Genomic DNA, 19,908 nt, shown 5'->3' on the forward strand with positions numbered 1-19,908 from the left:
TTGACTTCAAGGCAGATGTCTGATGATTCTCTCCAACTCTTGAGAAAATTATTTTTAAATGAGTTTTAATTTTTCTGACCACATTATTACTTGTAAGAGTTAATGTAAGGTTTTAGTAATAGTAGGTAGTTATTAAAATGGTAGAACCAAGAATAGTTAAATCCTACTTTATCCAGGCATTTTTTTACTTCCTGGATATAAGATAATGAAAAGGTGCTGGCTAGCGCAGAAACAAACACTGTAGTTATTTGTCCTCAACAGGCTCCGATGAAAGGGAAGTCTAGCTCACTCAACAGTCCCAGAAAGATTTCACAGAGAGAAACTAAGAGCAAGAGAATATATGTTTGCCAGTAATGGCTACTGTTAAACATATTCAGCTTATAGCCAGAGCTGGGGTCTGTATGGGAAAGGAGAGGAAGGAGAAAGCCAAGAGAACTCAAGTGTCTTCTCGTGGGACAGTTGGCCTTGATTCTTGCAGGAAAAGAGAGAGACAGACAGACAGTCAGAAGTGGCCATTTTTCCTGGGTACACATGCCACTTTGGCATCATTAGTGACAGAAGAGGACTACTCCACCGAGAACCACATCTGTGTGGATAACCTTTTATGCCTGGCAGCTGTACTGACTGTCATATTTTGCACAATCACATTCTTTGAAACCAATCAATCTAGAGCAATTTTTTAAAAAGCTTTATCTATATTTTCTCCATTTTACTTATTTCTCTTAGGTCTTCAGGATCACAGCCATGCTTATGATTCTTCTATGCAGGTTTAGTTATCTCTCCTCTCAGTGTCCCTCCATAATACCTTGATAAGTTTCCTAAAGGTAACATCTTGTAAGGTAGAACCTGCTTGATCTTGGGATGTGATTTCTCTTGGGAAGGGAGCCATCAGCAAATGTCTCATGGGGCCATTTTTATTTTGATGAGATTTTTTGGAAAACTTGAGTAATTTTTATGGCAAAGCCCCAGAATGAGATAACATCATCAATCTGAAGGCTTTTTATGATTGTTTGAAGAAAAGATTCCTTTCCAGACTCAACTGGTCATAATCTGCTTAAAGGAAAGATTAGTTATGATTGAGTATCTAGAGGATATTTTCTTCTACAACCCGTATTACCCAAATTAGCACTCCAGGATTCCAGCCATGGGCACAGAATTATAGGCACAGACCTTTAGCAAGAAAACACCCACTGTGTGTCCCTGACTTCACCATTCAAATAAATTTGAATAATGGCAGACCTAAACGTGCACGTGGATATGACTTTTTTTGGACACAATCAATACTTAAATCAGGTCCTACTTTCTTCTGAGACATCTCTTAAATCAATCCTTTGTGCTGTCTCTAACCCTACAACTTGTAGAACTTGAGTATGAATTTTATAAGTTCTCTTTCATTGGGTCATTGGGCTAGTTTTTAAGTCCTTAGTCATTTTTGCTACCATTTTTGGTACAAAAGTCTTCTTTCAAGTTAGGGTTTATGGCAGCTCTCTGACCTATAGAGTCCAGCATGAGGTCTCCCTTGAGAGTTAATATTACTGCCTTTTATCACTGTCTCTTTATCAAAGAAAATCTTGAATATTTTTATTTAATTTGTACTTTTACCTCTACATATCAATTTCCTCATTTGCAAAATGAGGATATTATTAGTTTATTTGATAAATTTGCTGTAAGTATGAAGTAAATTTATCAAGGAAATTAAACGTTTAAAGATGGTTCCTGGCACACAATAAGCACTCAACAGATGTCCAACTTCATTACTTTTCTCACTCTGTTGCTCTGTTGCTTGGGAAATACATAAAACATGTTTTCAATTGTATTTGGAATGATTTGAAGATATTAGCAAAAGAAATCTAAGATAAATCTCAGTTAAGCATCGTCTTTATAACTAAGTCTAGGCCAGGGTTCCACAAATTATAGTCCACAGGACAAATTCAACCCATAAACTGTTTTGTAAATAAAGTTTATCAGAACACAGCCACAGCCACATCTTTTCATTTATGTATTATCTATGAATGCTTTCACAATAAAACAGCAGAGTTAGTCACAAGAGAGATTATGGACTGCAACACCTTAAATAGTTACTATCTGGCCCTTTACAGGAAAAGTTCCTAACTCCTGATCTAGGCATTTGTTATTTTTCCTTATATGCTAGATAGGCTCCTAAAAAGTTACATTTGAACAGTGTTTTGGGGAAAACACTGCTGTTTGCAATGCAATGTTATAAATAAGAGACATTTGTGTTATTTTTCTACTTTCTTAGGGAGAAAAACCGTCAGCTCTGGGCCTCTGAAAAGAGGCAGAAGAAGAGGTAAAAATAAATGATTAGTTCACTTTTAATAATTAAATATCTAAACTTTGATTTTATACTGTGGTTTAAGTGATCAATCAATTTTCTTAATCGGTTTATAGAATCAATAAGAAATGTTATGATGTTCATTGGCCTTGGTTAATTTCCACAACATGAAAGGATGGTAATCCACTGATTAGCCAGTTGGTCTGTGAGAGACTCCAGGGCTCCCCTCATTGCACTGATAACTTTTGATGGGGGAAATAGAAAGAAAAATATATAAAGGGTATGACTCACATGCTGTTTATCTGACCCTTCTCTTGCCCACATAGAGAGCCACAGACTGCCCACCAAGGGGGACCCGGGGTGGTAATACAAGACCTGTGTCCTAATTCTTAAACTTCCTTTGACTGTGTGACTTCGGCTCGCCATTCTTCTTTTTTGCTTCCACTTCCTCCAATAAGTGAGTGGGTGGCAGGTGAGTTAGACTGAGTGGCCTCCTACGTCCACCACAGCTCTTGTAGAATTAACTCTGGAAGGACTCTGGACAACCTACTCTTCTCCTCCAGAGAGAAACCCAAGCATATGTCTTTAATGGATCCCCCTCAAGGTGGGCTACAAGGGCAAGAGTAGGTGTTCCTTCTACTGAAGTTCTTTCTAAGACTTTCCACACCTGCTTCAGAGGATTCAGACCCCAGCACCCTTGCCCAAGGATGTGCCGAGGCCCTCTCCCTGAGCAATTTGCAGTGTCTCCTAGGGCACCCACCCTGAGGTGGCTCACATGAGGGAGAAGTGAAACAAAGCAGAGAGCAAGGTGAGAGGAAAGACACCGGCCCTTCTAGGGGCCCCGTTGTCACCCTGCTTAGTTTCCCCATTTGAGGCCTCAAATGGGGAGAAAAAAATTAAAAGTTGAAGGCTTTCTTCTCTGTCTCCATAACTTCAAAGCAATAATATGACTAGAAATCTTCCTTCAGAACAACAGAGGGAAAATTTTCCTGCAACAGGTAGTTGTAGCCAGCAAGCTATGGAATTCAGACCCTTACACATGAAGTCTGTATGCAGAATTTTAGACATTGGGAGTGGAGGATGACATTATCTTTATATTTCTGATCTGCCTTAAAAGAAAGACCTAGAAATGTTTAAGTTGAATTAAGTTATAGTTCAGTTATAAAGAACGGTCTCAAGATGGGTGAGGAGAGACAGTGCAAAGTTAGAGAGGGAGGTGAAATGAAAAAATAATAATAATACTTCCTTGCAGGTTCAAAGATTCCCAAAGAAGCAAATATGGATTTTCGACTTTCTGAACTTCCTGTGACTTGCGGTGAGGTTGAAGGGATTTTAAATAAAGAGAAAATGAAAAAAGGTGGGTTTCACAGTCATCTATACTTCAGCTGGAAAACTCCCATGTGAATAAGATACTGTATAGGGTGCCAACAACTTTTTGTAAGGTCTCTAAGGCCACCGCCAGGTTTGGTGAGTCACACTTAAAGGACTCAGCATATAGTCTAACTCACGGCTACGATTTATTAAATTGATACAAAGCAAAATCAGCAAAGGGAGAAGGCACAGGGAACAAAGCCCAAAGGAAGCCAGGTGTTAGTTTCCAAGAGTCCTCTCCCAAGATGCACTTAATTCTTCTACAAATCATAACAACAAGTGTGAAATGTTGTCTGCCAGGGAAGCTGCCCTGAGCCAAAGAGTCCAGGGTTTCTATCAGGCGTTAATTACCTAAGTACTCTCTGCCTAGCACACGCCAAAATTCCGAACTCCCAGAAGGAGAGCAGATGTTCTGCATAAACCATACTGTTTATATAAACCGTTTAGGCAGAGTGAGCCACTCTTTTAAGTTCTGAGAATGATGGGGCCCCTCCCCAAATTCAGGTTCCCAAATGCCTTTATCTTTTGCACAAATCTTACTGTTTTTTTTGTCCAAGCCCATGTGAACAAGGTCTTTCGTCACTTTCACGATATTTTCAACCCCCTAAAATATAAGAAATAATTGATTGCCATTAGCTGGATGATCAACTTTGTACAAGACGAGGCAGATGTGGCTGTGCTGACACCTGCAACACAGCCACCTGTGTCTCTTATCTGCCCCCTCAGAAACTCAGGTCTCAGAGAAGGGAAGAGAACCGTTCTTCTTTAGAACCGTCCATTTTTTTCTCTTTTGAATATAGTGAAATATTTGTTAAAAGTAAATATTGGTAGTAATTACTATCCTTCTTATTGCATGAAAGTCAAACAAGTGCATGCACACAGCAAGAAGTCCACTTCTGCCCTCACCTTTCAAGTTGCTCTGCGGCCTCAGAGAGGGAACTCAGCTCTCCTGCTGCCGATTCTGACCCCAAAATGGGTGCCCTCAATCCACATTGTGGGAGTTTTCAAGTTCTGGGGTTTTTCATAATCAGGAGCACACCGTGGTGACAGAGGTACCTTAGATTGTCTTGGTCTCACAGGAGTCTCTGAGAAGTGCGTACAGAGTAAGGATGGAAGGCGGTTCACCCTCAGGGAATTTGAAGTTGAAGGAAACCGCGCAGCATCCAAGAACTGGAAGATGAGTGTGCGCTGCGGTGGATGGCCCCTAAAATACTTGATTGAGGTATTCTAGTGACAAAGGGCTGAAATCAAGGATTTAGTATCATGATTCATGAACTTCAAAGTTTAGCAGAATTTTTCAATGTCCAGAAAACCATCATGACCCGCCTTGCTCGGGTCCCAATGCATGTATTATTACTAACCTGCCATGTGGGTGTTACCTTTGCTGGTTTACATTACGGATTCACCCTCTAAGTACCTAAACTCTTACACTTTTGAAAGTAAGACAGTAAATTGTACCCTTGACTCTGCCACTAGTAATTGTCACTGTGCAATCTGGGTACAGGAAAATAATTTAAATTTGGCAGGGGAGGGTCTTAGATTTGGGGAGCCAATGTTTAAAGTAACAATAGTAGAAATAGGTATATGAAAATAATACACCAATATGGGTGCTTCCTTGATTACAGAATATTTCAACATGATTTATTTTGATAGCCATCTGAAATTCATTCTTGAAAAAGAATATTTAAAATATATTTAAAAATATCTACTTGGTCTTCATATCAGCTCCCTGATGTGGACAAAGCAGGCCAGGTCTCTGTCACAGACGAACCTGTGCCTTCTGACTCTATCACGTGCCCCAGATGGTCCTTCCTTGTACCACTCTAATGATGAAGAAAAGCTCTTTGCTTAGCAAATATTTGTTGAAATACATCTAAAGCCGCAGGGACTGTAGTGTGGCTCCCAGTTTCTAACCAGGAGTAAGGCTGCACATTTTAACCACAGTACTATACAGCTCATGGATGCTGTAATGAGAGGTGCTGGCAGGAAGAGATGCAGCAGCTTAGGGGAGGGAAGGTCATTTCTGGCTTTGAGGCTGAAGACAGTTTCTTGGAACAGTTTGCACTGAGCTGGGTCATAGAAGAAGAATGGTTCTGACAAGCAAAACTGTAGGAATGAAAAATTCTACATTGAAAGGATGGCATGAAAATCCTCCCAACAGGTTGTCAAACTGCGGGTAATAAGGCTCAATATATGAGCTGGGTTGAGTGTGGAGGCCTTGAGGTCCAAGGAAAGAGGCTGAGCGCTTCATTTAATCATGGGGAGATCATGGGAGGTTTGAGTTAGGGACAGACTGAAAAAGTTGAAATAGGGCATTAGAAGTATGAATCTGATCAGAGAATGCAAGATGGACTAAAGAGGCCCATTTAATCCATGGACCCCTCAAGTGACCTTCACTGCCTTTCTGCCTGGTAAACCCTCACTCAACTGCAAGGCTCAGCTCAAACAGCACACTTTGATGAAGTTCTTTAAAATTCACTTAATTTGTTTCCTATTGTTGTTATAACAATTTTCCACAAACTTGATGCCTTAAAACAATATAAGTCTATTATCTTACAGTTCTGGAGACCAGAATTCTGAAATCAATTTCACTGGACTCAAGTCGTGGTGTCAGCAGGGCTGGTTCCTTTTGGAGCCTTCCAGGGAGAATCTGTCCCTTGCCTCTTCCAGCTTCTAGAAGCAGCCTGCATCCCCATGGCTCATGGCCCCGTCTCTGCATCACTCCAACTTCTTGTTCTGTCATCATGTGTCCTACTACTCACTCTGAGCCTCCTGCCCCACTCTTAACCCTTGTGGTTACATTGGCTCCACCCAGATAAGCAGAATCATCTCCCAATTTCAAGCTCCTTCATTTAATTACATCTGTAAAGCCCCTTTCACCATGAAAGTTAATGCATTCATGGATGTGGGAACTAGGCATTTTTGCAAGGAGGGGCATTATTTAGCCTTCTATACACACCCATCTCCAGATCCCAAAATACTCTATGAGACCACAGTTTACACTTTATCATCCTTGCCCGTTATGTGCCAGCTTTTCCCACTTGTCTCCCCAAAGCCATAGGTATCTTTGTGTGCCCAAAGCCACTGATGGGGCCTGACACCTGGTCAGTCATTCACCAGATGTGTGCCAATGAAGTAGCTGTAGTACGCAGGGTATAAAGATAAAAGCTAGAGGGGTACTGTGGGAATAGAAAGGAAGCGGTGGGTATAGAAGAGGTTGTGAAGGAAAACCTGGAAAGACTTTATAAGGAGAGCAAGAGAGGGGGTTCAGGTTTGAAAGCTGAGTCTGGATAACAGAGAGCAGCATGTTACAGATTTGGAGAGGGAGGTTATTTTCCATGAAGACACCTTGAATTTGTATTGACAATGGGACACATCTGGAAGGCAGCTGGAATTACCAAGTTCACAAAGTAAAAACAAGGACCCATAATGGCATGAATCTCATTTCTCTTTCAGAAAGGATTTTTACCAGATCCGTCAATAAAAAGATAAAAGGTAATTATCACTTGAACTACTGCCTCTCTCTAAGCTAAATATCACTTTGATTGCTTTCATTGCAATAAGGACATTTCAGGCAGTCACTTTTTGCACAACTGCAGGAGGTGCCTCTCACTACATAATGTTGTGTAGCTAGACTAATACATGGCACCAACAGAGAGGGATAGATAAGGGTTTCCATGCCCTCTGGTTTTCTAGCAGATGCATTGCCCAGCAAGCTCTAGATACATTCACACTGCTTCTGTTCCTCTGCTGGAGATGGGACCCTTGAGTAGTGGAATAGCTCTCATCTCTGGGGTCTGCGTAGCTTTTTTGATGACTGAGGTGGGCACAGAGGGTTATTTCTTCCAACATGGCCAAGCCCTCTATGAAGATGAAAAGGCAACTCTTCCAGATAGGATGTTCTCCCCCTCTTCATAACCTTTCTTGTGACAGAGCTTGTAGGTGATAATGACTGCCTATAACTCCCAGCCCTTACTGGGAGAAGTTCCTCTAGACCTTGGGCTCCCACTCTTGGCTGCATATTGCAATTACCTACCCTCAGAGGTTCTGATGTTATTGTTCTAAGATGCTGTCTGAGGACCAAGATTTTCCAAAACTCCCCTGGTGGTTTTAATGCATGACAAAATGTGTGGGTCACTGTAGACCCACGCTGTACAATCTATGGTGTCCATCAGAATCTCATGGGCTTCTGATTCAGTAAGTGAGGGATGGAGCCCAAGAATTCGCATTTCAAAAAAGTTCCAGGTAATGCTGCTTGTGCTGGTCCAGAGACCACTACTTTAAAAAGCCAAAGGTCTCAACTAATGACTGCACATTAAAACCATCTGGGGAACATTTAAAACACACTGCTTTAAAACACACACTCAACCCAGACTAATTGAGTCAAAATCTCTGAGGATGGGGTCCCAGGCATCAGAATTTTCTTAAAGCTCCCCAGGTGATTCTACTGTACAACAGGTGTAGAACCACTGTTGCATGAAAAGACAAATTTCTTGCTAAAAAGATTAAAGAGACATGCACCAAGTTTGCAGGCTTCCTAGACAATGGAGCTTCAAACATTGAATTTGCACGCATCATTCTTTCTTCCTCAGGCCCACTCACAGTGTACTTAAAGACTGATGGTTCAGGAACTCTGACCTAGTAGCCTAAAAATAGTGGTCAGCATCCATGAGTCTCATCTGTTGTGACAAAACAGAAAAACAGTTACATGGCCCCATACCAGGGCAACTCAAGCCCATTAGGGGATGTCCCCAAGGATGTCCCTAACAGGCCATTCCTTAGGTTTTCCTATTGAAAGGGAGCACATGGACAAGATACATCTTGCAGCCTAGAATTTCCTCCTATGTGCAGCTTTTGTGTCTCTTCTTTTTATATTGAATTTGTACATGAAAAGAATTTACAAATTGAGGTATGTTGCAATTCACCTCAGCTCACTGGGCTCAGAAATGATATTCTGACTGTTATGATTTGAACCCAAAGAGCAGACCATTTTTCTTTGGCTAATAATATTGTTTTATAAGTAAAGGCCCTGCATTCTTGTAGCAGTGGATCTCACAGAATCACTGAGAATGAGATTAGATATTTAAAAATTGGAATCAGCAGGACTGGTAATAATTGGATATCTGGGATGGGAAAAGGGAGGACTCCATGTTCACTTTTAGGTCCCTGGGTGGAATGGTGGGGTGCTTAGTGAATGGTGGAGCACTAAAAGAGGAGCCAATTCAAGACAGGAAGACGAGGAATGTGGTTTGAGGCAAGGTGGGTTTTATTCATGATGAAAGACATCTAATTGGAGATGATGGGAAGTACAATTTGGGTGCTTGGAGACTTGAAAGACGACTAGAGACACAGGTCTTAAAGCCTAGGGACAAAGTGTGGTAAGTGTGGTGATGGGAGTAGTTGTGGTCATCTAGGAGAGTAAAGGGACATAGAAGGGGACATAAGACAGAACCCTCCAAAATTCCAACATTCCAAGTGATGAACCTGAAAAGAAAGAGGCAGGGTGTTAGAAAAAAAATCCAAGAGAGTGGAGTGTCATCGAATAAAGCTTTAAGTGTGTTTCTAGAAAGAAGAGGTGGAATGGCACTCCCTGCCACCTCCCCACTTCCTCACCACCCACCAGAGTCCCAGCTACCCATCACTGGATGGGCCAGCCCCTAAGTCTATGCATCATTTTGTGCCTAGATTGTCACACAAGGATGTGAATTCCTTCTTCCATTCTATTGTGTAGACAGGATATATTCATCTAGATGCAGAGCTGCTACCCATTGGATGAAATGTTTCCCCCCCATACAGTTCTCTTTCTGCTCAGGTAGCCCAGGAGAGAAGCCGGGTGCCCGTCCTCTGGGCATTTTTCCAGCATAGGCACATCACCCTTATACAAAGAAATTGTAGTATACAGGGATTCACATGTTACTCACAGAGATTATCACAAAAAAAGAGGGAAAAATGTGATTTTCTTTGCCCACCAGTGGGCTCATTCCTTGACCAATTCTTATTTTGGTCAATAAATTCTATTGTTCTAATTTGAGTTTGTTACTCGACAATACTTAGACACAAAAACACTGTCAAATTTTTAAGTTCACTAAATGAAATTAAATCTGGCTAAAGGTCCCACATAATGAGATTGATGAAAAATCCAGCATCAGACAATTTTGTGAACCCTGTCATCTTCCTTATATAAGACAAAGAATAGGTCTTCCACAGGCTCAGAAAATGAGGTTAGGGCCTTGGCCTTCAACTCCAGTGGCTGCTGCTCCCATTCTCTCTGGACTTTGAGAGATGGCACCTCCACATCTTATGTGCTAAGCTACATCATGGGGGCAGGCTATCTCAGGCTCCCAGAGCCAAAGAGCTCTGTCCTCCCTGGCATCAATCTGGTCACCTGTGCCCATGGTCTTTCCAACCCAGAGGCTCTGTCACAGGCCCAGGGGCCCTCCAGGCACGGAATCCATTGTCCAGGAACTCCTCCTCAGGTCCTTCAACTCACAGAGAACTTATGGACAAGAAAATGGGATGCAGTGGTATCTCAGAAGTTTATTCTCTCATATTAAATTCTCAGTAATCACTCTTCAATGAGTCAATATAGATGATGCAATGTAGACAACTAGGTAAGACACTGTATTCCTGAACCAGGTTTTGCCTACAGAATAATAAATTTCTCAGACTATCTTTAATTTATTCCTTTTGTGTTGTTGTTGTTAGCCTACCTGTGTAAGAATCTCTGGCTTCATAAAGAAAACTTTAAAGGTGTAACACACAGCCACTTCCTCCTGAACATCACTGCAGACCAGAATGTCTTCTGAAATCTCCACTCATTTATGATAAAAACTCTTACCAAAGTGGGTACAGAGGCAACATATCTCAACACAGTAAAAACTATTTATGACAAGCCCACAGCCAGCATAATACTCAATGGTGAAAAGCTGAAAGCCTTCCCACTAAAATCTGGAACGAAACAAGGATGTCCACTCTCACAGCAAAGGAAACCATAAGAAAAACAAAATGACAATCTATGGAATGGGAGAAAATATTTGCAAATGATACAACTGACAAAGGTTTAATTTCTAGAATATATAAACAGCTCATACAACTTGATAACAACAACAAAAAAACCAATCCAAAAATGGGCAGAAGACCTAAACAAGCAATTCTCCAATAAAGACATACAAATGGCCAATAGGCACATGAAAAAATGCTCGATTATCAGAGAAATGCAAATCAAAAATACAATGAGGTATCACCTCAGACCAGTGAGAATGGCTATCATTTTTTTAAACATTTTTTTAATTGAGTTACAGTCATTTTACAATGTTGTGTCGAATTCCAGTGTACAGCACAATTTTTCAGTTATACATGAATATGCATATATTCATTGTCACGTTTTTTTTCACTGTGAGCTAACACAAGATCTTGTATATATTTCCCTGTGCTATAGAGTATAATCTTGTCTATCTATTCTAAATATGCCTGTCAGTATCTACAAATTTTGAAATCCCAGGCTATCCCTTCCACAAATGATAAATTCTGGAGAGGCTATGGAGAAATGGGAACCCTCCTACACTGTTGGTAGGAATACAGTTTGGTGTAGCCATTATGGAAAACAGTATGGAGATTCCTCAAAAAACTAAAAATAAAGTTTCTGTATGATCCAGCAATCACATTCTTGGGCATATATCCAGAGGGAACTCTAATTCGAAAAGATACATGCACCTCAATGTTCATAGCAACACTATATACGATAGCTAAGACACGGAAACAGCCTAAATGTTCATCAACAGATGACTGGATAAAGAAGATGTGGTGTATTTATACAATGGAATACTACTCAGCCAAAAAAAGAATAAAAGAATGTTATTTGCTACAACATGGACAGATCTGGAGAATGTCATTCTACATGAGTTAAGCCAAAAAGAGAAAGAAAAATACCATATGATATCATTCATACGTGGAATCTGAAAAAAGAAAAAAGAAGACGTGAATGAACTCATCTACAAAACAGAAACAGATTCTCAGACATAGTAAACAATCTTATGGTTACTGAGGGGAAAGAGGGTGGAAAGGGATAAATTTGGGAATTTGAGATTTGCAAATATTAACCACTATGTATAAAAATAGGTATAAAACAAATTTCTTCTGTATAGGACAGGGGACTATATTCAATATCTTGTAATAAACTTTAATGAAAAGAGTATGAAAATGAATATATGTATGTATATGTATTACTGGGACATTATGCTGTACACCAGATTGACACATTGTAATTGACTATTCATCAATAAGAAATAAATTAATTTTTAATTTTTAAAAATAAAAATTAATGAAATCTCCATGCAGTGTTGTTCCTTAATAGTTTGAGGAGATAAATTTACAAGTGTCACCTTAGTACAAGCAAAAGCCACGTGTTCTAGAGTCCCAGTGTGTCAACCTTCCAGGGTCTCACTGATCCCAGTGATGTCTATATTATCTCTTTTTCTAGTGAGAAAACTCAAATGAGTGTGAGGTGTGCCATGGAAAGGGAGCGCTGTTCTCCTGTGATACTTGCTCAAGGATCTTTCATGAGAAATGCCACATCCAACCTAAAGATGCTGGCAGGTTAGTGAGACCTGGCCCCCTCTTGCCCTTCCTTCTTGTGGTACAGCTTCTCCCACCATGCACACTCAGCTTGCAAGATTGTCTCTGGTTGCATGTGTCTTGATTGAGAAGCAGAGTCCTTAAGTATGGGGATCCAGAAACAGGGACAGAGCTGTTTAACAAAGCTAGCAGCAGTAGATTAATGAGGAGAAAAGTCTTCAAGTTGTTTTTAGGTATAATAAACCAAAGAGTGACCCCCCCACCTCCCTCACTTGGTTCCCAGACCCATACACTTTGATGAGGTGATGACTCCCTACATTAGTTGCTGGTTTAAAGCAGACACCACCTGCTATGGGAACACCCCAAAGCTGACAAACCTGGGGCTGTGATGAGCTTTCAGAAGGCGATCACAGCAGTCTATCAAGTTAGTTGACCCTGAATCACAGGGTACATAAGACCCTTGAATTCTGTAGGTATTAGTCCACTGCTGCATTTGCTTGGCTGTAAGATATATCTTTGGTCAGAGGTGATGATATGTGAGATAACACATAGATTGATAAGGCATTCTATAAGTGGTGGTGTAAGCAGACTCGCTGTAGCCAAGAAGGATGATCTCTACCAGGATTATGTCTGTCCCTATAGAATAGAGCATGGCCCTCCATAATGGGAGGAGTCTAGTATAATTCACCTGCTCCCATGTAGCAACCAGAGAATGTGCACACTTATGGATTCAGCATAAATTTCTGCAGTTAGACAGTCTGCAGAGGCGGAAGACAAGTCATTGAGCTCATGTGTAGTCTCCAGCCCTGCACCATGGGCACTTTGTAATGGGCCCCTTGAGCAACCACTAGGGTGGCCAAGAAAAGAGGCTAAACGATATCTCTAGGGTGGATCATTGTATCCGTCTAATTGTCACGAGGTCTGCAGTACAGAGCCTGGTAGAGGAGAGGAGAGAATGAATCTAGGAGCAAATGGAAGATATCTGGCAGTCTGTTGGTAGATTTCCTTTTCAAGAAGTTTCTGCAGCCCAGATTCTAGACATAGAGTTGGCAGTGCCAGAGGAAAGGATGCCTGTGGCTTATGCCCTGTGCTTATTCAGCTAAGTTGAGAGAAAGAGCTGGTTTCCTGATTTTTAATGTTATCTGATGACTCTTCGAGGACCAAGACTCCAGTGCTTAAGGTACTAATTTCCAACCCTCGATTCTAGCAGGCAGGAGTCATTACCAAACTCACAGTGGCTCAGATGGGAACCCTAAGTTTTGAGGTGAATGAGAGTCTTTACCCACTGTGACACCTCACTTAGACTGTCAGCCTTCTACTACTATTGATGGGAGGGTTGTCTTTGGCATTTGAGCCCAAATGAGGCTCTAGTGCTGAGGGGTGTCAGAGAGAAGTAGGGTACAGCTGGAAACTACTATCTGAGCAGAGCACTCCAGTGGCTATAGACACAAAGGTTGATTCACAGAGAACCTCCCTTTGCTGACCTTATGTCCAACCTCTCAGGAACCCATGGAGTTGCAACTTCTGCAAGATAAAGGCTCTTCAGGAAAGGTACTCAGAAAGCCAACCATGTCATCAGGAATCTGAGGTCCTGAAGAGGAAGATGCTGCCTGAGGAGCAGCTGGTGAGTTGAAATGTAAACCTGAAGCCTCCTCCTTTCTGTTTACACAAGAGAAGCAGCACCACCTTGCAGGGGGCAGGAGGAAAGGTGCCCAAGGCAAACTGCTGTCCCTTGCTGTGCTCTGATCACATGACCTGACACCAACATTTCTACACCACAGAAACTTGGTGTCTGTTTCACAATCTGCACGTTTGGGAGTTGTGCATCTATCTGAGCATACATAAGGCTCATTCTCTCCAAGCTGCTTTTCACTTAAAATTTCCTCTCTCTTTTGCAGAAATGTGAGTTTCTCCTCTTGAAGTTATATTGCTCTCCCAAAAGCCCCCTTTTTGTCTCAGAACCACATTATATAAGTAAGAGCAATAAAACCCAAAACTGGCATCTGTCAAATTTGTGATATGAGTCCAGAGGGTACAAGTTGCCATTATCTTTGTCTTGTTGGTGAATGTCTTAGTCAGCTCAGTCAGCCCTTCAAAGCTCAGCTGCTATAACAAACTGCCATAGTCTGGGTGGCTTAAACAACAGGAATTTATTGCTCACAGTTCTGGGGGCTGGAAGTCCAAGATCAGGGTGCCAGCAGGGTCAGGTCCTAGTGAGGGCTCTCTTCCAGGTTGCAGAGAGCTGTCTTTTCTTTTTGTCCTCACAAGGGAGGGAGGGAGTTCTCTGAAGTCTCTTATAAGGGCACTAATCTCATCCATGAGGGCTCCACCCTCATGACCTAATTATCTCCCAAAGGTCCCACTTCCTGACACCATCACAGTAGGGGTGACGATTTCACCATATGAATTTGAGGAACACAAGTGCTCAGTCCATAACAGTGGGAGTCTACAGAAGGTAGACTTGGAACCCTCTAATAGCCTGCCCTTTGGCACTTTGTCAACAGAGTAGAGAGGCATCTCGGGCCGAAGAAGCCCATGGTTAAACAGACTCAAGAAAAAGTTGAGGAAGATATACCTACCGCCAGGTGGAGGGATTTGTGCAGGACATGCGTCTCATCTTCCAGAACCACAGACAGTATTCCAGTGTAAGTGGTTCTCCCTGCTTCTGTTTTCTCTCGATTAAGTTGCTTTGTCTTTCACCTTCTTGTAAGCAGGTAAAAGTTGCAATTTCCCTCATCATCTGGCAAGCCCACAAAGTAAAAATTCTGGCAGTATTTTAAAAGCCCTCTGGGCTATGGTGGGGAAGATAATAACAGGCCAGAAGGTATCACTGAAAACGTTGCCCGAGGACCTCAGAGTTTACTCCTTCTAGATAGTCGGTTTGCCCACAGAGAACAGTGAACTGCAGACCTAGTCCCTTCCACAGGAAATGGAAGTGATTTTCTTTCTTTCTTTCTTTCTTTCTTTCTTTTTTTTCCACTGGATCTGGACAGTTCTGTGGGTGCCTCAAAAGTCCCTGCCCTGGGCCTGGGCTCCTGTCCCCACGCAGCCCAGACTCAGGGACCATTCTGGGGAGACTGGGTGTCGCGATACAGAGTATGTTCCTGTGCAGTTTGTGCTCCTGCCCTCTGGCATCCGGACCCTCAGGAATGTGTGGACAGGACCCACACACACACCTGGGCATCTTCCTATTTCCAGTGGTTCTAGAACTGCACTCCGGATTCAGAGCATGGTAGAGTTCTTACAAGCAGAATGTTTATGGCCTCGGTGCTCGTGGAGAAGTGGGACCAGTTCTCTCATCTGCTAGAAGCACATTTTAAACGCAACTTGTGTGTCTCATCTCTAAAGAAAGATACCAAATCACATTTCTCATATTTCAAAATCTTGAATTTCTTTACATTTGAATTTCTCTGTGGTGTATAATAAAGTTAACAAGGACTACCTTAAGGGATGGGAATAAAGGATAAAAGAAAACACCATGAATTTGCCTTAGACATTTCTGCACAATCAGAGTACTACAAGGAATATGTGCTGTGTTCAAAAATCAAATAACTAGATTTTAAAAAATTAATCAATAAATTTCTCATGAAGAATTAGAATGCAGTATAGTACTATTTTTGCTCCTCTGTATTCAAGATGAAGAAAAATGATCCAGCAATCAAAGAACATAAGCTACTCTCAACTGGATTAATTTTCGCTTAGCATCTGGGATAGTCTAAAATGAAACTCCAGGTTATCCGGAACATTGGGAGTCAAGCTCATTGGCAACCTAAGCCCACTGGCAATAGCTATTATTGTTTTTTGTCTTTGCTTTTTCAGGACAAGGAGAAATTCATCAGGCTGGGACTTCATCTAGAGGCCAGATTTGAGAATGACTTCACAGACATTTTTGTCATCCAGGAAATAAGCACAAACAGTATTCAGTTTGAGCCCCACCCTATTTTTTTTATGACATAACCCATTTCTAGGTCCCCCTTCAGAGACTCCAGCAGCTACAAGAGATCATGCCTGGGACCCCACTGAACATTATGCCCACTGCTGTACAAATAGCATATCACACTTCTTTTTCAGACTTGTTTTTTGTTGACATTCCTGCTCATTTATTTTTCTAAATGAAATTTAAAATTGTCAGATTATCTTCTTGAATAATTTAGGGTGAAATTTACAGAAGAAAATATATCTTTTTATAAAAGATTGTGTTATGTGCTTTACTTGAATCTTTTATTAGGCTCTTAAGTTTTCTTTTCTCCTCCCCACAGGATTTAATCATTTCTTATTTTACTCTCAGGTACTTAATACTTTTTCTTGTTATTGTGAATGTGACCTTTTCCCAATATATTTTGTTACTGAGTTTTGCCTGTTATAGAAAGCTATTGTGATTTATATATTTTAGTCACTGGTTACCTTACTGGATACTGGATAGCATTGCTTGTGGCTTCATCCTCAGTGCCATCAGGAAGCTCATAGTGGATGCATAGCATTTCCAATTTTCAATTTGCAGAATCATACTTGGTACATCTGATGGAAGCATGCCTCACCTGGGCACTCAAACCTCTGACAGTCCTTGCTTCTGTTAAGGAATGGCTCTGCCATGGCATCCTGCGGAACTTGCATGTCCACATAGGCAAGATCTACCAGCAGATGATCTCATCTAAGTCTTGAGAAAGCCCTATCATCCACCAGAACATGAAAGCCTGGGAGGCTTGCGAGGAGCTGCTACAAGGCTATTTCCCACGCGCTGCCTTCTGTTGTGACATACTTTCCTCATATTCCAAGCTCTGAAGAGGCATGAGGTAACATGAATGTGTACCATCACTCTTGCTTCATCATATGTCATCCACGTCCCCCTTGGCATTGGTGCTACCCACTGGGACATGGGGAGCTATCACCTTCGCTCTTCTTGCTTTGCTATCTATGGAAGTGATAAACAGTCTGAATCTTTTTTTAAAAATTGAAGTACAGTTGATTCACAATGTTGTGTTAGTTTCAGGTGTCCAGCAAAGTGATTAGGTTAGATTAGATTAGATTCAATTATAGGTTATTACAACATATTAGTATAATTCCCTGTGCTACACAGTAAATCCTTGTTGCTTGCCTGTTTTATGTGTAGTAATTTGTATCTGTTGACCCCATACTCCTAATTTATCCCTCCTCCCTTCCCTCTCACCTTTGGTAACCATAAGTTTGTTTTCTATGTCTGTGAGTCTGTTTCTGTTTTGTATTTAGATTCATCTGCATTATTTTTTAGATTCCACATGTAAGTGATATCATTTAGTGTTTGCCTTTTTCTGTCTGACTTAGTTCACTAAGCATAATATTCTCTAGGTCCATCCAAGTTGCTGCAAATGGCATATTTCATTCTCTTTTATGGCTAAGTAATATCTCATTATATCTGTATACCACATCTTCTTAAGCCAATCATCTGTTGATGGGCACTTGAATTGGCTATTGTGAATAGTTTTTCTATAAACATTAGGGTGCATGTATCTTTTTGAATCAGAGTTTTTATTTTTTCTAAATATATACCCAGAAGCGGGATTGCTGGATAAAAGGGTAGCTTATTTTTTAATTTTTTTAAGGAAACTCTGTACTGTTTTCCATAGTGGCTGCACTAATTTTCATTTTCACCAACAGTACAGGAGGGTTAACTTTTCTCCATGCCCTCTCCAGCATTTGTTATTTGTAGACTTTTTGATGATGGCCATTCTGACCAATGCAAGGTGATACCTCATTGTGGCTTTGATTTGCATTTCTCTAATAACTAGCGATGTTGAACTTCTTTTCATGTGCCTGTTGGCTATTTGTATGTCAGAGAATGTTTTGTCTATGTTTTCTTCTAGGAGGTTTATAGGGTCTTATGTTTAAGTCTTTAAGCCATTTTGAGTTTATTTTTGTGTATGTGTGAGGAAGTGTTCTGCATGGGTCTGTCCAGTTCTCCCAGCACCACTTGCTGAAGAGACTGTCTTTTCTCCATTGTATATTTTTGCCTCCTTTGTCAAAGATTAATTGACAGGAGGTCTGTGGGTTTATTTCTGGCTCTCTATTCTGTTCCATTGATCTATGTGTCTGTTTTTGTGCCAATACCACCCTGTTTTGTTTACTGTAGCTTTGTAGTATTGTCTGAAGTCTGTGATGGTTATTCCTCCAGCTTTGTTCTTTTTCTTTAGTATTACTTTGACTATTGTGGGTCTTTTATAATTCCATATAGCTTTTAGGATTATTTATTCTAGTTCTGTGAAGAGGGTCCTGGGTGATTTGATAGGGATCACATTAAATCTGTAGATTGCTTTGGGCAGTATGGCCATTTTAATGAGATAGCCTACTTGTTATTTTTGTTTTTGTTGCTTGTGTTTTTGGTGTCATATCTAAAAACTCGTTGCCAAGACCAATGTTAAATAGTTTTGAGTTTTCCCCCTATGTTTCCTTCTAAAAGTTTTACAGTTTCAGGTCTTGACATTTAAGTCTTTAACCCATTTCAAGTTAATTTTTGTGAGTGGTGTAAGATAAGGGGTCCAATTTTATCCTTCTGCTTCGGATTATCCAGTGTTCTCAACACCATTTATTAAAGAGACTCTTCCCCACTAAGTATTCTTGGCTCTCTTGTCAAATATTAGTTGACTGCATATGGGAGGGCTTATTTCTGGCTCTCAGTTCTGTTCCATCAGTCTCTGTGTCTATTTATATGTTTAGTACCACACCGTTTTGATTACTATAGCTTTGTAATATAGTTTTAAACCAGGAAGTGTGATGCTCCTAGCTTTGTTCTTTCTCGGGATACCTTTGTCTAGTCAGGATCTTTTATACATACAAATTTTATAATACAAATTTTATAATTTTATTCTATTTGTGTGGAAAATGTCATTGGAATTTTGATAAGGATTGCACTGAACCTATAGATGGCTTTGGGTAGTATGGACATTTTAACAATATTATTTCTCCCAATCCATGAACTCAGGATATCTTTCCATTTGTTTGTGTCTTCTTCAATTTCTTTCATCAAAATCTTGTAGTTTTCAGTGTACAGCTCTTTCACCTCTTTGGTTAAATTTATTCCTAAGTATTTAATTGTTTTTGATGATATTGTGAATGGGATTGTTCTCTTTATTTCTTTTTCAGATATTTCATTGTTACTGTATAGAAATGGAACTGATTTTTGTATGTTGATTTTGTATCTTGCCACTTTGCTGAATTTGTTTATTAGTTCTAATAGTTTTTTTTTTGTAGAGTCTTTAGGATTTTTGTATATAAGACCATGTCATTTGCAAATAGATACAATTCTTCTTCTCCCTTTCTGATTTGAGTGCTTTTTTTTATCTCTTTTTCTTGTCTGATTGCTCTGATTAGGAATTCCAGGACTATGTTGAATAGAAGTGGTGAGAGTGAATACCCTTATCTTGTTCCTGATCTTAGAGGAAAACTTTCAATTAATCAGGAGACAGGAGCTCTGATTTCAAGCTTGTATTGATGGACATTTTGCATCTTCCTTACCTGGACCACTTCTCAGTGCAAAACTAGAGGCTTGTGGGGCTTGTCTGACTTCCAGAGTGTCATCTCTATTAACCTCTGCACAGAGAAATGAAATCACTTAGAGGACTTAATGTGTGCCCAAGGAGCCAACACAAAAGAAAATCACATAACGAGAAGGTGAGGGATGACCAGGGAAGATCCAG

At 40.6% G+C, this 19,908-nt stretch overlaps 1 protein-coding gene and 1 pseudogene across 5 annotated transcripts in view; both read left to right on the forward strand.

The window, feature by feature from the left end:
• Positions 1-12,162, forward strand: part of SP100 (SP100 nuclear antigen) — a 71,515-nt gene extending 59,353 nt beyond the window's left edge. Inside the window, exons 15-19 of one of the 5 annotated variants that reach the window (XR_010380712.1) lie at positions 2,261-2,308; positions 3,546-3,650; positions 4,744-4,886; positions 6,224-7,159; positions 10,370-10,480. Coding sequence is in view for 3 of the 5 variants with exons in the window: in XM_064485252.1 (XP_064341322.1) it covers positions 2,261-2,308; positions 3,546-3,650; positions 4,744-4,886; positions 7,121-7,156 (332 nt within the window). In the remaining 2 variants the exon portion in view is untranslated. Of the gene's footprint in view, positions 1-2,260; positions 2,311-3,545; positions 3,651-4,743; positions 4,887-6,223; positions 7,160-10,369; positions 11,954-12,143 lie in introns of those variants that run through there. The other 4 variants (XM_064485252.1, XM_010985660.3, XM_031452363.2 and 1 more) reach the window with 4 other exon arrangements.
• On the forward strand, positions 10,486-16,733 carry LOC116152963 (nuclear body protein SP140-like protein; annotated as a pseudogene).
• Positions 16,734-19,908: the final 3,175 nt, after the last annotated feature.

The sequence above is a fragment of the Camelus dromedarius genome, chromosome 4, assembly GCF_036321535.1.
Source record: "Camelus dromedarius isolate mCamDro1 chromosome 4, mCamDro1.pat, whole genome shotgun sequence".
NCBI classification, from domain to species: domain Eukaryota; kingdom Metazoa; phylum Chordata; class Mammalia; order Artiodactyla; family Camelidae; genus Camelus; species Camelus dromedarius.